We start from the raw sequence: 23064 nt of genomic DNA, 5'->3' as shown, positions 1-23064 counted from the left end.
ATAAACTGCTCTTATTAAGTCAAACATTTAAAAAGAACTTTGAGACAGTTTGAGGGTTAATTTGGACTAAAGACTCTGCAACTACTGAGGCCAGGACAACACACGTCTCCTAGGAGCACCATTAACAAGGTGTTCTATTTGCTTGTGGCCACTGGAGCTGTGCAACAAGGCAGGCTTGCTGCCAACCAGCTCACTCTGGACAAGGCTTAGTTCTCAATCAGAGGGACTAGAAGACAGCTGCTTAGTCAGAAAAAAAAAATCAACAACATATTAAATGAACTGTGAATATTCACAGATGAGTCAAACAGAAAATTTTACAATGTGGCTGCATTGTAACTAAACACCTCAGACAAAAAAAATGAGAACTGATTTAAAAACAGAGGGAAAACCTCTCTCTGAGGAGCTGTAGGGAGAAGGAGAAAGGTGGGCTGTCTAACACATGGCACACATATCAACTCCATACAGTGCCAAGTGTATCAATGTTATGAGTAATCTAGAGTGGTAGTAATAACCACCTCCTCCCTACCCCTCACCCCCCGATACCCAAATTAAATTTACATCAAGCCTGACTTGCTGAGGAATTTAGAGAGAAACCACATTTAATAAATAAAAGGCCTATAGATAAGAGTCCATCTACTGTCTACACTACTTTTTCAGGAATACCTGAGAGGAAAGAAGGCTAATAGTTAACAATTCAGTCAGCTATGCTCCCCTTTTTTGAAGGATCAAGGTGGGGTTCCTATCACTTACAGTGTTGCAAGACTCTGCCCAGTCTTGGGATCCCAGAACTTGATTGGCTGTTGACTATCTTTACTTCCTGAAACAACTAACCCTTTTGTTGGATGCCAGTCTACACACTTCACATCAGCACCGTGCCCTGTCGGAAACAAGTTAAGATAAAAACCTAATCAGCATAGATATTTAAAACAGGACTCCATTCTCATTTAAACCAAAGTAGAGAGATCTATTAAACGTCTTGATCCTAGTGCTCAGTCTTCTTAAACTTTAAAATGCAACCTCCCCTTCTATGCCACAATGCACAGGAACCATTTCTCCTCTAGATCTATTCTCACCTACTTGCTGGTAGGCCAGTCAAGACTTTGTGGAAGCTTTACCTCTCAGGCCCCTGTATGTAAAGCTTTTCAAACTTTTCATGATCTTCTATGTATTATCCTAAGTATTAGAAACAACTCTTGTTCACTTTAGCCTTCCTACTTTGCAGTAGACCCTACAGATCGAAAGTTATAAATCCAGACATCATCACTTTCTAGACATGACAATAAGAAAAGCATTCCATCTCTCTGATACCATTTCGTGAAATATGGAATGAGAAAAATAATCCCTGCTTCACTCACACTTATGTCAGATGAGATGATAATTAAAGCTAGACAATCAAGTGCTCACTGTATGATAGGCAGTGTATGAAGCACTTACAAGTATCACCTCTTTAAATCCTCACAAAATCCTGAGGAAAGCTGTTCTCCTCAACAAGAACAGGAGCTGAAACCTGAACCCAGTCTCCTGGATTAGGGATAGTAGTTCTCTTAACCACTGTGGTTACTTCACACGCATAACAGACTAAGCTTACTAAAAATCACTAAAGCAAAAAACAGAATTTACAAAACTGAAAAAAAAAAGAGAGCATGATTTTCGAAAACTTGGTTGCTATAGGAAGAGCCTCAAGAGTATTTTATACAGCAAATGCACTAAGAAGCAAGTGGAGAAAGGTAAATAGCATTTGAAAGAGCTCCATCTCTAACCTGGATCAAATCCGGCTTCTATGAAGTGGGAAGGAGGAAGGATACAGAAGAACAGAAAAATCGGGAAGGAAGGAAGACGAGATGGTTCTAGAGGCACTGGAGAGTGAATATGCAGAAAGGGAATTCGCATCTCAAATAGGCAAGGACTTAACTAGAGACCATCCCTGTGCTAGTAAGCACTCGGAAGATGCCAACTATCTGGAGAGCAGCTTGGCAATGTGTATGAAAAAGCATGAAAAAAAAGAGTCTGTCCTACAACCCAATAACTCCATGTCTCAGAAATGATCATAAGGATATAATGTGTGTCCATAAAATTTGATTTGTGAGGATATTTACTGATATCGTTTATTTTTAAATGCTCTTGAGTAGGAAATATACTACAAATTAAATTTCAGTATGGCATATGTGCTCAATGGAATATGATACATCTATTATAAATGATTTCATAGATAACAGCATGATTAAAATGATCATGATCCTAAGTTTATTTTTAAAAAAACTGTGTATAGCATTCCTGATGCCATCACTGTAGAAGGCAAACAAATTAATAACATGAGGGACTGTGTGCACAGCTACATAGAGAAAAAAGGCAAGAAGCCTAGATACCAAGCTGTTACAATATTAAACTGAATAGTAATTTCAAGGTAATTATTTCTCTGCCTTCTGCTTTTATATTTCCTACAATAAATATATATTATTTTGTAACCAACAAAGGGAAAGGGGAAAGAGGTTTTGTTGTTCCCTTAATTTTTTTTATTAAGAACTGAGGATGGAAAAATTGGATAGAAATATAAATCAAGCTCCCAGCCCCTTGTTTGCCTTAAGAACTTTAAATGTCATTAATAACTTTATCCTTAAAACATATGGCTATAGAATTTTAAAACTTTATGGGTCACTATCACCTAAAATTATATATTATATAGATATGTATTTTTACCAAATTTGAGTAGAAAGCACATGAGAAAGTATTTTTTTTAATGTGATACACTATGCAAAAAAAGTTCATATTCTCAGCAGTCACCTCTACCTTACTTTCTCTGAGACACTTTTACTACATAAAGTAAGTGTATGTTTAAAAACATATGTGCAAAAACAACCCCCCCCAAAAAAATCCCTATCAACCCATAAAAAAGGAACAACAAAGTATATTTTAGTTGCTTTACTTTTGTTTTTGAGTTTTCTGAAATATTTAAATAGAATTCAAACAAGTGAGAAATCCCATTATCCCTTTTTGTTAAATGAACTTGAAAAGAAAGTGAAAGTGAAGTCGCTCAGGCATGTCCGACTCTCTGCGACCCCATGGCCTGTAGCCTACCAGGCTTCTCGTTCCGTGGATTTTCCAGGAAAGAATACTGGATTGGGTTACCATTTCCTTCTCCAGGAGATCTTCCCGACCCAGGGATTGAACCCGGGTCTCCCGCATTGTATGCAGACGCTTTACCGTCTGAGCCACCATATTCATATATATATCACTGCTGCTGCTGCTACTAAGTCACTTCAGTCATGTCCGACTCTGTGCAACCCCATAGACGGCAGCCTACCAGGCTCCCCTGAAGTTAAATTGATCTGGATTGATTCTTGAATATTATTTTATTGGCCACTGTCCCTAATAATAAAAATAATACCACTAGCAAACACATATACTCATGTGTACTACTCTAAGCAGAGTATGTATACTGAGCCATAATTTTACATCTGATTACAAAGCACAGATAGGCTAACTAACTTGCCCAGAATTATACACTTGATATGTGGCAGAGCAGATATATGAATTCAGCAAGCTGGCCCCCGAGCCACTGCTCGTCATCTATTCCCTACTGCCTTATTACATGTGAAAGGTCAGTTTGAGAGTTACAGAGGAAAACAAAAATATGTACCTTCCTACTGAGTATTTGCTTTTCTATGCATAAAGACTCACCAAAGGATGGTACATTTCAGACAGGGTACTGGAATACAAGTGGGACTATGCAAATCTTTACATTATTTTATCTTTGAAAAACGTACATATATTATCTACTTAAAAAAATAAATACAAATAATCTAAGAATTTACAAAAAGTATGTGTAGCTTGCTAACCTTTGTGGCTTAAACAGAGAGAGACGCACACACACACACAGAGGACACGTGCATCTGCTCACGAGTGCAGACGATGTGTCTGAAAGGACGCGCAAGAATGTGGCAATATTGACTGCCACAAGAGTGAGAGCTGGGCACGGAGAGGGCAAGGGCAAGGACAGCTTACTGCAAATCATTTGGTAACTTTAAAATACTGAAAACAACTGATCTTCAGAGAAAAAACTTCAGTTAAAAATTTAATTTACTTAATGGATTGATTACCTTTCTGAAATCTTTACAAGTAGCATAAATCATTTTCATAATTTTTCATGAAAAAGAAGAAAAGAAATAGATTGAGCTGGCATAGAAGGAAACTAATATGCAACTGATTCCTTCCCCAGGAAAACAAGTTACTGAATTCCCAATGAAGAGACAAAAACTACTTCAAATGATGAAATTCTACCCTCTCCTGTCAATATGACACATTTAGATCCAGAAGAATCAAACAAGTAGAAATTTATCCTAAGAAAATAATTTTAAAGATTTTTAAAACTTATTTTCAAAACATGGTATTCGAAGCCTTGTTCATAATAGTAAAAAAAGTATAAAATAGTTTAGAAGTGGAATGACTGAATCAACTGTGCCACAGTCCCAAAACAGAAGAAACACACAACTACTGCAATGAAGCTTCTGGGAACAAAGAAAAATGCTCATGAAATAAAGTGGACTTTTAAAACAGCACACAGTACATGCACAAACCATGCATGTGCTGTAAGGATGATTGTGAAAATGCACATAAACAATTATTACACAAATGTGCATACAGATAAGCAGGAAAGGAAAATTACAGAAACTGTGAGAATAAAGGTAAGATTTTTCTATCCACATTTCCTAAAATATTGTGGTTTTAGTCGTAAATAACATGGGTAGATACTGTGTGTATGAACTTTCTGATGTGCTCTAAAATTGAGAAAAAAATGCAAGCTACTTTGCTAGGTAATACCTTATCCATCAAATTGGCAAAAATTAATTTTGGTGACACAGTGTTAAGATAGTTGTTCAGTCACGAAGTTGCGTTCGATTCTTTTGCAATCCCATGGACTAGCTCTCCAGGCTCCTCTGTCCATGGCACTTCCCAGGGAAGAATACGAGTGAGTTGCCATCTCCTTCTCCAAGGGATCTTCCTCACCCAGGGGTCGAACCCATGTCTCCTGCACTGGCAGGCGGATTCTGTTAATGAGTGATAGACATTTTATACACAACTGGTTGAAAAGGAAATTAGGACAGCTTTCCGGGGGCTTTTGGCCCGATCAAAATGTTATATGCTTACAGCCTTTAATTCTGTAATCCCTCTGGTCAGAATCTACCATATGATTGCAGCTGTAAAAAGCACACCAAGATTTATATTTAAAGGTATTTATTGGACCTTATTTGAATTCTAAAACTGGAAACAATCTATATCAATAAGGGGCTATTTAGAAAAATTTAGGTACATCAATATAATTGAATACAATACAGCTATTAAAATTGAGGTTGGAACTGAAAGAGGAAATGTTTTGGAGTGATAGACTTTATAACTTAATTACGGTGGTGGTTACAAAAATGAAGCAATGGGAAGGAACTTTTTGGAGGGACAAAAATGTTATGTATCTTGATTATCATGCATATATTTGTTAAAATTCATAGAACTGTACACCTAAACAGGGTAAATGTTACCATGCTACTGCTAAGTCGCTTCAGTCGTGTCCAACTCTGTATGACCCCATAGACGGCAGCCCACCAAGCTCCCCCGTCCCTGGGATTCCCCAGGCAAGAACACTGGAGTGGGTTGCCATTTCCTTCTCCAATGCATGAAAGTGAAAAGTGAAAGGGAAGTCACTCAGTCGAGTCCGACTCTTCGTGACCCCATGGACTGCAGCCCACCAGGCTCCTCCGTCCATGGGACTTTCCAGGCAAGAGTACTGGAGTGGGGTGCCATCACCTTCTCCAAAATGTTACCATAAGTAATTTATATCTCAATAAACCTGGTTTCTAAAATCTTAAGCAGAAAAGCAAAGTGTAATTTAGCTCCATTTGTAAAGAAGAAAACATAAACAGTTTAGGGAGAAGAAACAGTATGGGTTTAAGAAGCAATTTACTCTTCTATACTGATTGAAATTTCCAACATGTGCTTTTATTACTCTATATAAAGGCAACTGCCTCTGGTTTCCTTCTAGTTAAAACTCAAGGGACTGACTGATGCCAGTTAGCACCTGTGTTTGTCAGTACGGAACTAACCAATGCCTAGGGTCCCAGGGAGATACACTTCAGAGCCTCGGTGGGAATGCAAGTTTTCATTGAAAGCTTTTGGACTTGGTATGACTGAATTAAGTTCCAAGATATTAAAGGTCTTGTGACCTGGCATGCCATATATAAAAACTTAACCTTATATAAATTATTATCTCATGGAAAAATGACTTGAGTCCCAAACACATGGCTTATGAATTTCAACCATTATTCCTACAGAACGCCTTTACGATAATTTTTATCATTTCAAAGATACAGCATTTCAAGACAGAATCACTCAAAGTGCTTTGTTATCCGCAAACATGGAAATTTCAAGAATGCAGTATTTTTAATGCTAAAGCAATTAATACATCCACATGACAACTTTTATTGGCCTAGTGACCTAGATATTTTAGTAGTAAAAACATCTTGCTAATGGCTCAAGATTTTAGGACTAAAAACTTTTTGACAATGAAAGACAAAGTATTTTTTAAAGCGACATTTAAATGTTTCAGGTTTAAGCTTATAAAAAATACAAAGATAAAACTCTCAACACCACCAAACCTGCTCCAGATACTATAAAGGAACAATGTGTAGACCTGTAGGGGACTGACAGGAGTCTATAGGTAGATTGTAGCAAACCCATACAATCATCATTAGGATGGCAGAGCTGTAAGAAGCCAGTGATGCTCTAGGATCCCTGAGAAAGGTAACAAGTATCTCGGTTGTAGAAGCAGTAGTAGGGTTAGTTGCTCAGTCGTATCCCACTTTTTGTGACCACAAAGACCACACACAGACACAGTAGCCTGCCAGCCTTCTCGGTTCAGGAACTTTCCAGGCAAGAATACTGGAGTGGGTAGCTGTTCCCTCCTCCAGGGTATCTTCCTGACCCAGGGATTGAACTCAGGTCTCCCGCATTATAGGCAGATTCTTTCCTCTCTGAGACACCAAGGAAGCCCAGCTTGGCTGTATTTGACAGCAACTAGAAATGGAGGCTGTGCTTGAAGAAAGATTTCAATATTGATACTTGGAGGTACAACTGCCAAATTCTAATATATCCCAGTTGCAACTCATCAAATGAAAAACAAGACTGTCATGATAAATCTACATGTGAGACTCCCTTTGAATGCTTATAAATACTTACAAATTTAACCTGCACTGTTCAACATAGTAGCTATTAGCCACATGTGCCTATTTAAATGTTTTAATAGGTCCCTCAGTCACCCTACCAACATTTCAAGTGCTCAACAGCCCCATGTGACTAATGACTAGCATATTGGAAGCATAAATATAGAATATTTCCATCACCACATGAAGTCCTATTGGACAACACTGATTTAGAGAGTCATTAAAAAAAAAATTTCTTCTTAAATCTCCATAATCACATTATTTTTATTTACTATCTCAGTTACAAAATGAACAGCAACAACAAAAAATTATCTTCAATCAATACTTGAGCTAGTGAAGATCTGCAAAATTATAGTCTTGTAAAAGTTTTACAAGAGAAAGCTGAGGCCTATTGGGGTTAGTCTACTGACCATTGGTAGCCAGGACTGCCTCCTTCCCATGTCCAATCTTCCCTTCACCTCACTAAATATAAAACATCCATATAAAGGGGCAAAGAGCTTCTTTTATCAAATTTGCCTGCACAAGTGTAAATGAGAAGGGTGCAGAAGGAAAACTTCTAAATATCTTTCCATCTTGAAAATATGGAAAGAATTTAGGGGTGAAACCTAAACACAAAAATAGGAATTCCTTTTACCTGAGAAGTAATCACATTGACCTTGAAGAGCAAGGTCCTGTTAAATGTGGCAACCATGACTCAACTCCACCCAAAGAAACTCCAAATTAATCTAATCATACTGGGTTACTCTCAAAACTTAAGTTTTGAGGGCAGTGAGTTCTGCTTTTCTTTGGTAGCTAAACTTTCCTTCAGGATCCTCGCTAAATGAACAGTGGCAGAATTAGCATCTCTGGGAGCCAGGTGGCATTTGCTTTGCGGGTTAGCCAGTGTCTGGCATCCAGAATTGCTTAGCTTGCTACTTCATAATACTTGCTTGCAGAAACAAGCCATTAATTGTGCATTAGAATTCATGCTGAATGGGGAGATTAACAATGATTTTACTTATTCCACCTGATTATTCTTTCACACATTCATCTGTCTTTCACTTGTTCACTAATTCACAATAAAGGTGCTCAACAGTACTTATTGGGCTCCTATTAGAGGTGCTCAGTCTCTAAAGTAGGTGATCAGCAAACGAAACAGAACTGAACTCTGGGGAAGTATCTGTGGAACCGCAAAGTCCAGGCCACAAGAGCTTTCAAAAGTTAATGCTTAAAAAAGTTTTCTGAATATAGATGGAAATTAAGCCAGCAAAAATGAATACAGGTTTTTTAGAGATAGCTGTCCACAAAACAAACAAAAAACCTTTTAAAATAAGTGTTACATAACTATCTTGAAATAAGGTGCAGAATGCAAGAAAAAAAATTTTCCTAATGATGAAATGTTTAGATCTTATTGTTTTTAAAGGCTATCCTAGAAATAGAATGCAGAGACTCCTTAATAAATCCTAAAATTTTAGGAATAACAGGATAGATGTCCTTAGCTATTTGGTGAACAGCTCTAGGCTTATTTTTTGTAGAAACTGGAGCCTTCCTGTTTATTAATAATTTCCTATCCCAGAATCATAAAGTATAGTGCAGTGAAGGCTAGAAGCCAACAAGGGAACAAGGTCTGTTTTTGGATCTTCCCTTACAGGATGTTCCCTGGCCTCTGTGAAACTGTATGTGAACTTAGTGCCCCTGTGCATTTTTCAAGAACCTCATCTCTCCTTCACAGCCTCACCAGACCCTAAGGGACCTATCAGCCCACATGGGTAAACAGCCCTGCCTTAAGACAGTGCATATATCCCAAGGCTTGGCGAACAGTCTGAAAAGCCAGATACAGAATTTTATTTGAAGGTCAGAAATAGTGTCCATTTCCCCATTTTATTTTTCCTGGATCAGATCATTATGAGAACAAATCTTAAGAAAGTTTTCTTTCATACATAGCTTACAAAACACCAAGATTTTCTAATACAGGAAGGAAAAAAAGCAAACAAAATTCAAGTACCACTTTGTACAATATTGACAGTTGAAGAACTGCATTCAAGAAAGTGTGTCAAACATTAACAACAAACTCAAGCTACTTTCAGCCACAAGAACAGAAAATATAACAGATCAGTTTAAGGCAAAAGGAATATGTAGTCATGGTCCATAGCCAGACATTTCAGAAGATCAGCAGAATTAAGAATTTTAAAAATTAAGGAACATAAGGTTACTTGTACATTGGTCAATGAATATGCAATTTATTAGCACTTTTACCTTCCTTTTTTGTAGAATGATTTTAAACTTGATCCAACACTGAACATCAATTGGGAGTAATTACTATCTTTGTCATTTAAATCCAGAAAGGTATGTTAGTTAAAAAAAACTATAAAATTAAATGGAAAATACATTTTGGAAAGAGTACACCTCTAGGCAGTGCTTACACAAAGCATCTTCTAAGCAACAACAGTGCACAGAATCATGGGTGAAGGGTTTCTCTGGTCAAACAGCTGGGCAATGCTGAACTGTAAAGACTGACAAGTTTCTCTTCATGTCTGAGGGGCTTACAAGGCTGTCAATGTATATGACACATCAGTAGGTGAGAATCTGACCATGAGTCTTTCTTCCTCAGAATACTTCCAAGTCCCTCAAAAGACCAATCTGCAAAATTCTGAAATGCTAGCTGAAATGATGAATGTAAATTCAGGTCAGCAGACAGTTTTGGAGCAGGAGAGGAACAAGTAAAAGGCCCTTTAACCATATCTGTAATGTGTACTTCTTTTCAAATTCATAAATATGTAAGCCAAAAGGTAAGGGTTTGACAGAGCTGAGAGGTAACACAAAAGTGTTTTTCAGGTTATAAAAAACTGTGGAAGATACAGGGTCAGAAGAGCATAGAGTATACAAACAGAAAAACTCATATGGAATAGAAGTAGATACATCATAAATTCGGAGAAGGCAATGGCACCCTACTCCAGTACTCTTGCCTGGAAAATCCCATGGATGGAGGAGCCTGGTAGGCTGCAGTCCATGGGGTCGCTAAGAGTCAGACATGACTGAGTGACTTCACTTTCACTTTTCACTTTCATGCATTGGAGAAGGAAATGGCAACCCACTCCAGTGTTCTTGCCTGGAGAATCCCAGGGACAGGGGAGCCTGGTGGGCTGCCGTCTCTGGGGTCGCACAGAGTCGGACACGACTGAAGCAACTTAGCAGAAGCACATCATAAATTTGCCAACCTTCTGCTTAACTTACATATTTAATTTGCATAGGCAAGGAAAATGGTTTCTATATGTTTGTACCATGTGTTTGTACCAGTACATAGTACTGACAAAAGCTGACCTAAAAGAAATTGTCAAGTACATTAAAAATTGAAATCAAACATACATAAAATTAATGCCATGTAACTACTTCTGACAAAATGAAAAAAAAAAGAATATATGACTAAGTGCGTAATTTGAGTCCAATTAAAATTTTAAAGTATTCAAAAAATACAAGGCTATTTTGGAGAATATTTATCAAAGAAGATTAAAGGGAAAGAATGCAACAACCAAATATTCTTTCGGCCTCATTGCTGATATACTCCCCCACTGGTGAATGTTAACAATAAATATTACAAAGCACTTCAGCCATTTATTTGTTTAAGATGGGAGATTACCGGTGTCTCATACAGTGCAAAAACCAGCAGCAAAGTCCTTTATAAGAAAGGGTACACTGGTGTGTGTCTGTGTCTGTGTGTAATTAGCTCGTCAAAGGTTCTCTAGTAAACGTTTCTACGCACATACATAATTCAACAGTAATATACAGATGGTACAATATTCTTTTAAAGGGTCAAGAAAAACGCATATAGTCATTGCTTGAAAAATTAGAAAGAAAATGTAAAAAAAAGAAAAAAAAACTTTTTAAAAGAATCAATAGGACTACCAGAAAGAGCAGTCCTATGCAACATTAATAATAAAGCTATTAGTGCCAGAAGATACCTTGGCCAAGAATGAAGAGAACTCCTAATTGAAGCTCCTAATAAAGAAGAAAAAACAAACCATTTACAATGATACTTTTGGGTACTTCAAAGGTAAGCTTTCCTTCTGAAAAAACAGATAAAAAGTATGATTCACCCAGCTGGACATATTAAAGAGACCATTTTTTTTAAGTTGAAAGTTTAGATAGATAAAAGCAACACATAATACAGGTCAAAGTACAGTTTATTAACCCCAGGGCAATCACAGCCATGCACAGTATCAACTGTACTCTGAATCTCTTGAGTTTTGCCAGAATCTTTTTGGGAATATTTGCACACTTTTGGTAAATGTGGTTCCCTATATAATTCTGCCCATCTACTACTACTCATGCCTTGGAACAAAGGAAGGTAACAATGGCAAAGTTAAACAAATTTATCTATATCAGAACAGAAAGGTTATGTGAACCCCTAAATACTGCTGGGGTAAGTGTATATGACATGAGTCCCTGCAGGCTGTGTAATTTCTAACTGTAAGAATTTTTTTCTACAAAATAATATTTAGATACAGCTGTACACTCCAATTGATCTTGGTCATTATTTTCATTTCTATTCCAAAGCAGAAATAGACAATGGAGAAAACCTCAACTGGAAGCTTGGTCATGTTACCTAGTTTCCATCATAATGAAAACATATTCCAATAAAATAAATATCCATTAGTCCATACTGATATAAATAAGAGGAGGAGAGCAGCTGAATCACTCATACATGAAAATTTCAAACAACTTAGGTTTACCCTCAAGGATGTGGAGCCTAATTCCCAGTGCTTTAGGTGTGGGCTGTGCTTCAAGACTTCCTTTCAAAGAGAACTGTATGGAGAAGGGGGAAAGAAGTCACCTTACACTGGAGAACTCTGACAAACATTGCTTCAACATGGTGATCAAGGTCAACATTAAGTCATGCTGACAGCATACACCTCATCTTCTGCTGTGACAGAAGCAGCACTTTACCTCCACGACCTCCCTCCCGGAATTCCAGAACACCACACCAAAGCCAGTCATGAGGAAAACATCAGATAAACCCCAACTGAGCGCCATTCCACAACTACCATAAAACCTCCCATCAAAACACTGGCAGCAAGAAGACACAGAAACAAAACCTTGATAGTGCTAAAACGGGGTGGGGGGACAGCCTGGAATCTAGGTAGGATTCTGTATCTAGCCAAAGACTCATTATAAATGAAGACATATAACAAATTTTCAGAATTTCACTCATAGATCTCAGGAAAAAAAAAAAAAAACCACCACAAAACTATTCCAGAAATGTGGAAACCAAGTAATGCTTATTAGGAAATGTGAACATCCAAAACAGCTCAAATTAAATTTAACATATTATAAAGAACACCATGATTTCCTCATGGAGGTGTTTAAAATTTGCCATCTTCTTGTACTTTGTTGAATGAATGATGAAAAGCCCAGAGTTCAAAAACAAACAAAACAAAAGAGTGTTCTTGGGGAAAACAACAGATCAATGTTTCATTTTGCCTCCCTCTCTGAGCAGTGTCAAGAGAGAATCATACAGATTCTCAACTTCACGTGCAATAGTGTCAGAACAGTTTCATTTGGAATCAAGGATATATTAAATATAATTTAATTTATGTAGGTACTATGTTTAGTGTTCATGTGCTATACAATGGTTAATAGTGAAAAGATTTGTAGTAAACCATCTGTTTAAACCTCCAATGTCATTTACCGGTTCTGGCCTTACATAATTTACATAACCCTTGCTAAACCTTAATATTTTCATGTGTAAAATGGATTACTCAATTATTGGGGGCAGTTTCAAGAATGAAATGAAATGTATGAAGCACTTAGCACCATGCCTAGCACACATTTTCAATAGTCAAATTATAAAAGTTCTTATTTTGATCCAATCTCTGCCTGGAAAAAGCTCACCACAAGGACAGATTTCCACGTAGAGTTAGTTGTTCAGCAAGAGCTGTCACTACCATGGACAGAGTATGGGAAAGCAGAAAATGATCCATTTGAAAGTACTTCCCAAAAGTCAGACTTCTTAAGATTTTCCTAAATTTCAGTCTTCAAATAACCCACGAGTTATAATTACCAATACCCAACCTAAGTATTAGACTTGATCTAACGCCATTATTCTCTCAGAACTGGAAGACCTACAAAATTGAAGTCATCATTGCCTTTATTATATTATGACTGTATTTTAATTAACTAAGAAAAACAGGTAAGACGTTTGACGACTTAGAATAAGTAAAATTATGTACACGAGCTCCTTCCTAAATTACTTTTAAAAAATTTACAGCAGATGAACTTACTCCAAGACTGTCACTGACCACAAACTTTATGAAAATTTCAAAAAACTTCAACCTAAATGTTGACATGCTCCAAAAATAGATGGGTTTAGTGATGAATAAACCAGAGCAGAAAATAAAACCCATAATACATAATGGGTTGTTGGAGCCTTAAAAAAAAAAAAAGAAAAGGCTCTAGGCTCTGGGACAGCTCAGTGACAAAGGCTGTGCTACTATAATGAGGGTAACTACAGAACTCTCCATAGAGCAACTTGTCCAGGCCTCTCCTCCTGCCTTCCCATTTGTATAGAACAGCTGCATTCAACTAAAGCCAGACAATGGCTTTCTAAACAAAGCAGAAGGTAGTCTGGGAAGAAATCCCAGACAGGACTTCAAGTTGGAGAGGAAAGCACAAAGCTTGTGCCAATGCCACACTATGACCCTGGAGAGAGGAAAAAAGAAAGGAGAAGTGAAAAAGAAAGAAAGGGGAGGGGAGATTAGATAGGAGAGGAGGAGGAAAGGGGAGGGAGAAGAGCGGAGGCCCATCCAACCAAGAGTGAAATAAACTGAGGACTCCATCTCAGAACACAACACTCTTATCTGGCAATTGTGGTAGTTGCCTGTTTACGCCAAGACTGTTCTTCCCCATTCAGCTCACTACCCACAAACATACACCCATGAGTGTGGCACACACAGACAGTCTATAGTGAGGTCTACTATGGACAGAGGAGTGTTTGGGCAAGTCAACTTACTCAACTGCAAAATAAGTAAGACTGTGACTTATACTAACCAACATAAATTTTCATTTAAATATTTGGCCAACCAAGGATCACTGGACATTTGATAAAAATCAAACAGGAAGACCAGGAAAAAGAAACAAACAAGTGATTCTAGGGAAAACACAGGAAGAACAGACCCAATCAAACTAAACACACATATACACACACCTCAATTACTATGCAAAGAGTTGTAAAGGGTACATGCATTTAAATAAACAACAAAACAGACTACCATTAAACATGGAAAGACCAGAGAGCCAACGGGAGGTCTTGGAAACTAAACATGCAGTGGATAAAATAAAAATTTCACCAGAAGTGTTGAGTATCAGATTGGGCATGAATGAAGATTGTATTCTGGAAGATAAAACAGAAGAAATCCCCCAATTCTTAGAGCAAAGGACAGAAAAACAGAAAATATGAAAGAAAAGGTAATACAAGGTAGATAGCTCCAAGAGGTGAACACTGAGATCCCTAAGACAGCAGAGATAATGGGAAATGATAATCAAAGAAAAGACAAAAACCGTTTGAATGGAATAAAGATTTGAGATTGCACATCAAAGTGAGCGAAAGAAATGAAATTTAAATTTAAAAAGTCCACAGAGAAAAAGATGATTTTAAAAACATTCAGAAGGGAAAGCCAGGTTACATACCAAATAATGAGAACTGGAATAGCATATGACTTCTCATCAGCAGAACTGAGAGAAGGTAGTGGAGGCCTTTAAAATTCTGAGGGAAAAGGATTTCAAATTCACAATTCGAAACCCAAACTATGAGTCAAGTATGATGGCAAATTATAGACCTCTCCAGACATAAGAAATTTGGTATTTACCTCTCAAGTACTGTTTGAAGGTGGTGAGCAGAGTATATCTTTAACTAAACTGGGAGGCGGGGAGTGGACTTAATAAGGAAAGGCAAAGAAATCCCAGTGTGTCTGCTGTTGCAGGCACAGAAGACAATCAGTCCAAATTAGAGCAAGAAGTCAGAGAAACGGGTGAGAAGTATCTTCAAAAGCAAAATATTTACTGTCATCGCAGAATTTAAAAACGTCCTATGATAAAGGTTTTTAGTGCCATTGAGAGAAATTAGAAATTTTAAGAAAAACTAAATTATGACATTATTTTAACAGTTTATAAGACAATGGTTAAGAAAACAGATTCTCACTTATTTGACATTCAAGTACGACAACTCTTAACTGCCCACACAGTTTATTATAAATCTGATAACACTGTCTGTTTCTGAGATCAGTAGGATCATTCACAGTCACAATTCTACTTACTGGTTTCTTTTTTTAAGAATGTTCAGTAGTTAAAAATCCTTGGGAGTGTTTTTGTGTGTGTGTGTGTGTGAGTGTGTGTTTATTTTTAAACAAAGACAGATAAAAAGAAAAAAAGGTAGAAAGACATTGAGGGCATAGATTTCATTAGGTAACAAATGATGAGTTAAGGAATGTTGTATAAAGGTGACGGCCCCCCAAAATAAAGAACTAAGAAAATTTAAAGCTATACAAGAAACTATCAAAGCAACCATAATTCATAACAAAGACATGACTGGTGGTGTCAGTACTTGAAATTCTTCACCTTTCATGATAGCAAGTAAACAGGTACCGTGTCAGGCATTATTACCAAGAAATGCATTATTTTAAATTCTGATGGTAACCACAGGAATAAATAGTTTAAAAGGACTGTCCAAATTCCACCCCTCTATGGTGCTGGAGAAAATTTTACATGTGCATTTTATTTATAAATTTTAAAAATAAGGTTAGGAATTTCCCTGGTAGTCCCCTGGTTAAGACTCTGAGTTTGCACTACAGGGCGAGTGAGTTTTATCCTTGGTCAGGGAATGAATTAAGAAACCACCTGTTTCGAGGCACAGTATAAAAGAACTTCCAAAATAAACGTAAATAAAATAAAATTACATTTTTAAATGGTAGAAATTTTCTAAAATGTTAAGCCTACAGAATCTATAATTTTTGGCTGGACCGTAACATTCTTAACCATTAATGACTCCAAGATGGTGAGGAATCTCAGAAGTATCTTTCAAAAGAAAGTTTGAATTTTCATACTCTGACCCATTAAGTTTACTGTTAGGATTCTATCATAAAGGAAAATTTACATAAGTGGGAGCCACCATAAAGGTACAGAAAGCTTGGTGCACAACTATGTGAAAACTTCTTGCAATTCCTAAATGTCTATCAATGTTAATGGTGAAATAAGCTATGATACATGCTATGAAATGTTACAGAGCAGTTACCTGAGAAGACTGGAATAGTAACAACATGAAAAGATGATCATGATATACTGTGTTGTGAGGAAAGCAAACAGCCCAACAATACATGTAGTATAATCTCATTTTAGTTGGTTTTCTTCAGCGTCTTTTTATAGATGCACAGGAGTTGCAGAAACATTCACACCAAACTATGAATGAAACAGTGATTACCTCTCGAGGAGGGGGAAGACACTGACTTTTTACTTCTAAGTGCTTAAATTTTTTATGCACCTTTATTACCTTTGTAAAAGGTAGAAAATTCTAAAGTTTCAAAATTAATCCCACCCAATTCTTTCCTTACCTTTCCACCCCACCCTTCCCCCAACACTGATGTATCATAGATCTCAGCCTTCCATGTGGCACAGGGTGGGAATGTGTGAATCCAGACTTTACAATTCTCTCCAAAGCTCACCTCCATGTGTTACACAGAATATACTTGTTGCCATGAATGACTGATGGAAAAAAATGCATCTTAATGTTGCATGTGGTCTTCAGCCTGGTTGGTTAGGGAATGGTGCTGCTAACGAAGCCAAGGTTGCAAATGAGATCCACTTGAAGGTTCAGTTAAGTGTTATGAAGTCAGCCTGAATTTGTATTCATCATTTGTAATCTTTCTGATGACAGGACAAGATGTGGAAAAGTCAACATAAACCCATTTTAACTAGTGACCGACACCTCTTAAAAGGTATATACTGACAGTGGGCTTCAGTCTCGATTGTATTTTGAACACATTTGTGTATATGCATAACCACAGTTTATGTATTTCTTTGCCAGTCAACCACACTAAGTTGTGTCATCAGTTGTTTCCCAGAGAGAAAACGTAGGTCAGCCAGGTATTTGCAGCAACACTGCCTGTCTGTGGGACCAGTGTGATGGTGAGGAGTGTGGGACCACGCAGTTCTCAGCTTCTGGTATTTAATTCTCATCTTCAGCCATCACACCAAACACATATAAAAGTAATGTGGCAGAGTGAAGGTTTCTCAGCCTTACTGTGCCTGAAGAATGATTTTTCATTTACTACTAATTTTCAGAAAAGGCAAAAATAAAAGGAGAAAATCAAAGACTGAAGAAAAACAGAGTAAGGACTTATAATGTGACCACACTGATAGTTATTATAATTATCTCTAAAACTGGAGAATGTGATTTTGATCTAAAGTAAAACGTCTGTTTAAAATGCTCAAATAACTCACACCACAGAGATATATCATTTTTTTGGCCTTTACATTTTTTCAAGGTATTATAAACCTAGTAGTAATAAGGTTGTGAAAGAATATTCTGCTGTATCTATGGAATATCTCAGTATATTTTATATATTCACGAAGTATAAATTTACCTAACCAGAACTCAAAAAACCAGCTAGTGATTCGTGCCTGACTCTTTGCTACCCCATGGACTATACAGTCCATGGAATTCTCTAGGCCAGAATACTGGAGTGGGTAGCTGGTCCCTTCTCCAGGAGATCTTCCCAACCCAGGGATCGAACCCAGGTCTCCCGCATTGCAGGAGGATTCTTTACCAGCTGAGCCACCAGAGAAGCCCAAGAATACTGGAGTGGGTGGGTAGCCTATCCCTTTCCCAAGGGATCTTTCTGACACAGGAATCAAACCGGCGTCTCCTGCATTACAGGCGGATTCTTTATCAGCTGAGCTACCAGGGAAGCCTAGTGATTCTCATCAAAGATTCAAATATAGTATCTATTCAAAAGCCAAACAAGCAACCAAAAAAAGGAAAAGAACAGAATTTTGGAGACAGTGCATGGGGAATAATGGAAGTGAACAACTGCCTTAAGGTAGTGCTGTGGTTCTAAGATGACAGTGGAAATAAAGTATGAGGACTTATATAAATAAAGCTTCAAAAAATAAGTCATACTTCCATTTCAGTAGAATGTTATTTATTTAAATATGGCTTACAATACAATTAATTTTATCAATGACACTTCTAAACCTAAGAATCACTACCAAAATAGGATAATCTTATATAACCCATCCCAACTCTTGATCTAGTAATCGCCTCATAAATAAACCCTTTATAATATCTTTCCTAATCAATTTCAACCTCCTCTTAAATCAAATTAACTTAAATGTTACGTTCTTTATATCCTCCATGCTTTCCCCATCTTTCCTAGCACATATATGATTTAAGCAACAAACATTTGCTTCAAGCCTACAACATGAGAAGTGCCTCTGTGTACTTCTGGGACCCTCACAACAACCCTGTGAGGTAGGTATCATCAGCCCCACTTTACAGAGAAGGAAGCGCATCCAGAAGAGACTGACTTGCCCAGGAGCGGAGCTGGGATTCAAAGCCAGACCTGCTGCTCTCAAGTGAGTGATGTTTAAGGCACTCTGGAGGAAAAACAAAGACTGCCCACGTAGAAATTGTAACTGTACCCAGAACTGTGGAACAGCTAGAAGGAGGTTCAGTAACATTAATGATTTCTTCTTCCTTGTCCCTTAACCACTGGAGATAGCAATTACACTATATTCTCCTGTATTTTAAAGGTAACAATACACAAAGCAGAGAATTTACCCCTCTGTTTTTTTATAGAAAAAAATGACATTACAAATAAGATTTGCACACATCATTGACTATGAAAAGACATAGTGTACTTGTACTATTCTGGTACTTCTGGTAAGTGGATAGCTACAAAGAAAACATAAATGTACATCTACTGGTTACAGCAAATAACAGAAGAGTCAACTTTGTGGGGATCATGAAAGTGGGATGCTGCCCAGATAAATTATAACACCTTTAAATCAAGGTTACTTTAAATCAAGAGAATATATCATAACCTTTGTGCCTAAATTATAAGGAGATATATGCTGGCATCTACATGTAACTTACACACAGATTACAAATGGTACCATAGTAAGTTCCCTATCAATCTTGAAATCTGTGGTAACTCTGAAATACTCTTTCCCATGCAAAAATATTTATTGTACTTATTAAATAAAATCTAAATAATAGTTCATTATAGAGTGTTTAAAACCACAATTAAACACTTTTTAAAAATACATTTTTTTATGTTTAATGATCTTTAAGAAAAAACCTTATTTTGAAAAGTTATCATCCTTAGTTTGGTCCAAATCAACCATATTTTTAATGCTACTACTGCTCTACTAAAAGCATCAAGATGTCAAAAGTTTTGCAATCTAAATTCTTTCTTGAAGGTTTTTGGGATTCTCATAAACATTCAAAGCTAGCATGAAGATTTTAATGACAAAATATGATTATATTCTTTGTATCTATAGGAAAATTCTATACACCAATGGCAGAACTAGTAATATCACATGAAGAGACTAGTTTACCTACAGTGTCTTGCTTGTCTAATGGAGCTAAACATTTTGAATTCTATCATGTGACACTATCCAAATGTGCTCTATACTTTTAATAAAGTTACAAACCTAACTTTTCCAGTATTAAAACTTACTAAGCTGTTATCAAATGATAAAAAGATTCAGTGTTAAGGCAAATACTCTTAGTTTATTGTTCAAGGTAAAATACAACAGAAAAAGCCTGTTCTGCAGTTTCCTAGGAGGCAAATTTTGTTCTAAAGACCTTCAAATTTTAAAAAGATTATCTCTAGACTTGCATGAGCAGATGTTTTAAAATATCTGATTTTAAAAAGTTACCACTTTTAAAATTACAAACCTGTAAGAACTACCTCATGAATCAGAGTGCTACTTTTTTATGCACTATAATAATGCAGTGCTTACAGGGAACTCAAACAGGGACTCTGCAACAATCTAGAAGTGTATGGGGAGGGAGATGGGAGCAAGGTTCAGGACAGAGAGGACATGGGTGTACCTATGGCTGATTCTTGTGGATGTTTAACAGAAAACAATAAAATTCTGTAAAGCAATTATCCTTCAATAAAAAAATATATTTAAAAAAAGACTTGGAAGAGGAAAAAAAAATGCAGTGCTTACTTTAGATTATAAATGAAGATATTAAAATAGATGCTTTTAAACCACAAATCTCCAGCTATCACTTGTATTGCTCATGAAAACAGGAACGAATAAATGAATAAATATAAATTTCTTTTCAGTGACCTTTGATGAATATGACTAGAGTGGAGTTATGAAAAACATGGTCCTTTTATTTTTGCCTTGAGAGTTCATAAAGAATTTTACAATTATTTTAATTATTAATTGTAAGGTTCCAAACAGTGTTCTTAAGTCTTAAAAACCTTTACAATCCCTTTGATGTATATGGCTATGTATTAACACAGACAATACAGAAAACAGACAGTTGACTCTTCCCAGATGTAAAGAAAGAACTTCGGAAGTACAAAAAGCTAATCCTGAGATGCTGAATTTAGTAGAGTAAACCCTTAGGATTCCCAGAGAGATTAATAAAAGTTTATTCATCTTATTTCTTAAAAAGAACATGTTTTTACCTACTACAGGTAAAAAAAAAAAGTTCACTTTACACCGCTTCACTTTTATGAAAGACCTACATTAGTACAGGCATACCTCAGAGATGTTGTGGGTTTGATTTTAGAACACCACAATAAAGCAAACTACACGAACCTCTGGTGTCCCAATGCTTATGCTCACACACGCTGTGGCCTATTAAGTGTATAAGAGCAGTGTACCTAAAAACACAGTGTACATACCTTAAAAACTGATGCTGTTGGAAAACGGCATGATAGGGCTTGTGCAACACACGGTTAGAAACAGACCCTTAACGTGTGAAAAACGCTGACAGAAGGAAATCCAAAGAGGATTTCTGCTTTTACAAAAAAGGCAAAAGCATTCAAGTTTTGCAGCAAAGCCAATATAGAAGAGTGGTGTCCCTGAACAACGCAGTGGTGCCGTCAAGCTCCTTCCTTAGGAACTACACTCAGCATCTCTGCATCAAGCCAGGGCAGCTGTGCACTGCAACCGTGAGCATCCATGCTTTGTCTCGATTTATCTTGTGCATCTGTTCCTAAGCTGTGTCCTGCTTTAGGATAGTGGGGGAAACCTAGAACTACTTATAACCAGCTGAAAACTGGCAAGCTTCCCAGTTGCTGTTTTATAAAAATATCCCTGTCAATATCATTGCAGCTTGTTCAATATGTCACTTCTATTAAATCTTGGCCTCCCCCAGCTGGTTCCTACATAATCAAAGGCCACTTGGACTTAAAAGCTTTGGGGGGCGGGGGGCGGGGGGCAGGCGGGCAGAGCAGTCACTTCCTCTGAGAACTAATCTGATGCTCACAACTAAGCCTCAATGTCATTACAAACTGATCTGACAATTACAGCTAAACCATTCTGTTCTGTTGGACAATCTCACTAAACATCTATTAAATTAAGTCATTCTGAGATCATGATAAGGTGAGACAAAAATAAGGTCCTGCACAAACCACAAAATACCAAACGTCCCTCTTATGCTAAAAGAATGACAGCCCTCACGTCCTTAAACCCTCGTCCCAATGATCCAGTCCAAAGCCTATAATATAATCTTTATAAGATTATCTTACTAAGACACCTCAAATTCCCTAAGGCCTATGTTCTTTGCTGTGAAGAGTAATAAATAAACTTGTTAAACTACAGGTATGTTTCTGGTGGTCTCTGACTGCACGTATACTTGTCGATATTAATTGCAGAATAAAAAGAGACTAAGTCTTCTAGGGTTACAAAATGACTCTAAAACATGGGTATTAAACACTCTAAAACATGAGTATTAATACTCATTTCATTATTCATAAGGAAGGCCACTTTGGATGATTTTGGTGTAAGATTTCTTCCATGTTGCTTTTAATGTCAAAACCATGCTAAAATGTGTTGAAGAATTCAGATAAAAAGCATTACTGCTAGTCATACTGAGAAGGCATAGAAGAAACCAGTCTAGCCAAGCTGATTAGGAGAATGAGCAGGAGTTTATCAAGAGTCATTTCAAGTGGAGGCATACCCAAGTGTCTGGGTACATCCAGATTCAAAAGCAGTTTAAAACCAAAGATCCCATGGGAATACACACCAATAATAAAACCAAAGGTATATAAGGAAAAGGTGAAAGAAAATAACTCTTGCTTGCTTTTTTTAGAACAACAGTGCTCACCATAACTACTGGAAAAACCTGGATAACAGGTTAGCTATGAGAAGAAAATGAAGATTTTAATATGTACTTTCAAACTGAAAGATTTTTTTAAATATGTGAAAAACTCTCACTTCGCAGCTGAATGTTATTTTCGTAAGAATTAATCTGCCAACTTAGAACAAGCAAGTTTCTGTAACAGAAACAAATCTACTACAGACACTAAAATGAGGATTCTGTCAAAAAATATTTTAAAGTTAATCTATTCATAACTGTATGTTTAACACAGAAGTTAAAAACTATTAAGTCCTGAAGAACCTGAGGATAATAATAATAAAAAAGAAGTTTCTGGACCAAAGAAAAAAACAGAAAATATCTTTTGTCAATTATAAAATCTGCTTTTCAAAAAAATAGCCATATACACCGAAACAAACAGAAAAAATCAGGCATTACTTACTTTCCAGATAAAACTGGAAGATTATCACGTCTAGGGTTGGGGACAGAGGTGAGTGCATGCGGTTCCCCAGGCGTCTGTGTCCTCCCTGGCAGCAGAAGACG

The 23064-nt window shown here is 36.9% G+C and overlaps 1 protein-coding gene across 1 annotated transcript in view; it reads right to left on the bottom strand.

Moving 5' to 3' along the window:
* The window catches only part of WDR33 (WD repeat domain 33), a 114148-nt gene that overhangs the window by 18872 nt on the left and 72212 nt on the right, over positions 1-23064 (bottom strand). Inside the window, exon 8 of the mRNA XM_068967146.1 lies at positions 751-877. Coding sequence (XP_068823247.1) covers positions 751-877 — 127 coding nt within the window. The remainder of the gene's footprint in view (positions 1-750; positions 878-23064) is intronic.

This window comes from Capricornis sumatraensis, chromosome 3 (genome assembly GCF_032405125.1).
Source record: "Capricornis sumatraensis isolate serow.1 chromosome 3, serow.2, whole genome shotgun sequence".
Lineage (NCBI taxonomy): Eukaryota > Metazoa > Chordata > Mammalia > Artiodactyla > Bovidae > Capricornis > Capricornis sumatraensis.
Note: the sequence above shows the minus strand (reverse complement) of the source record. Positions and strands in the feature narration are given on the sequence as shown.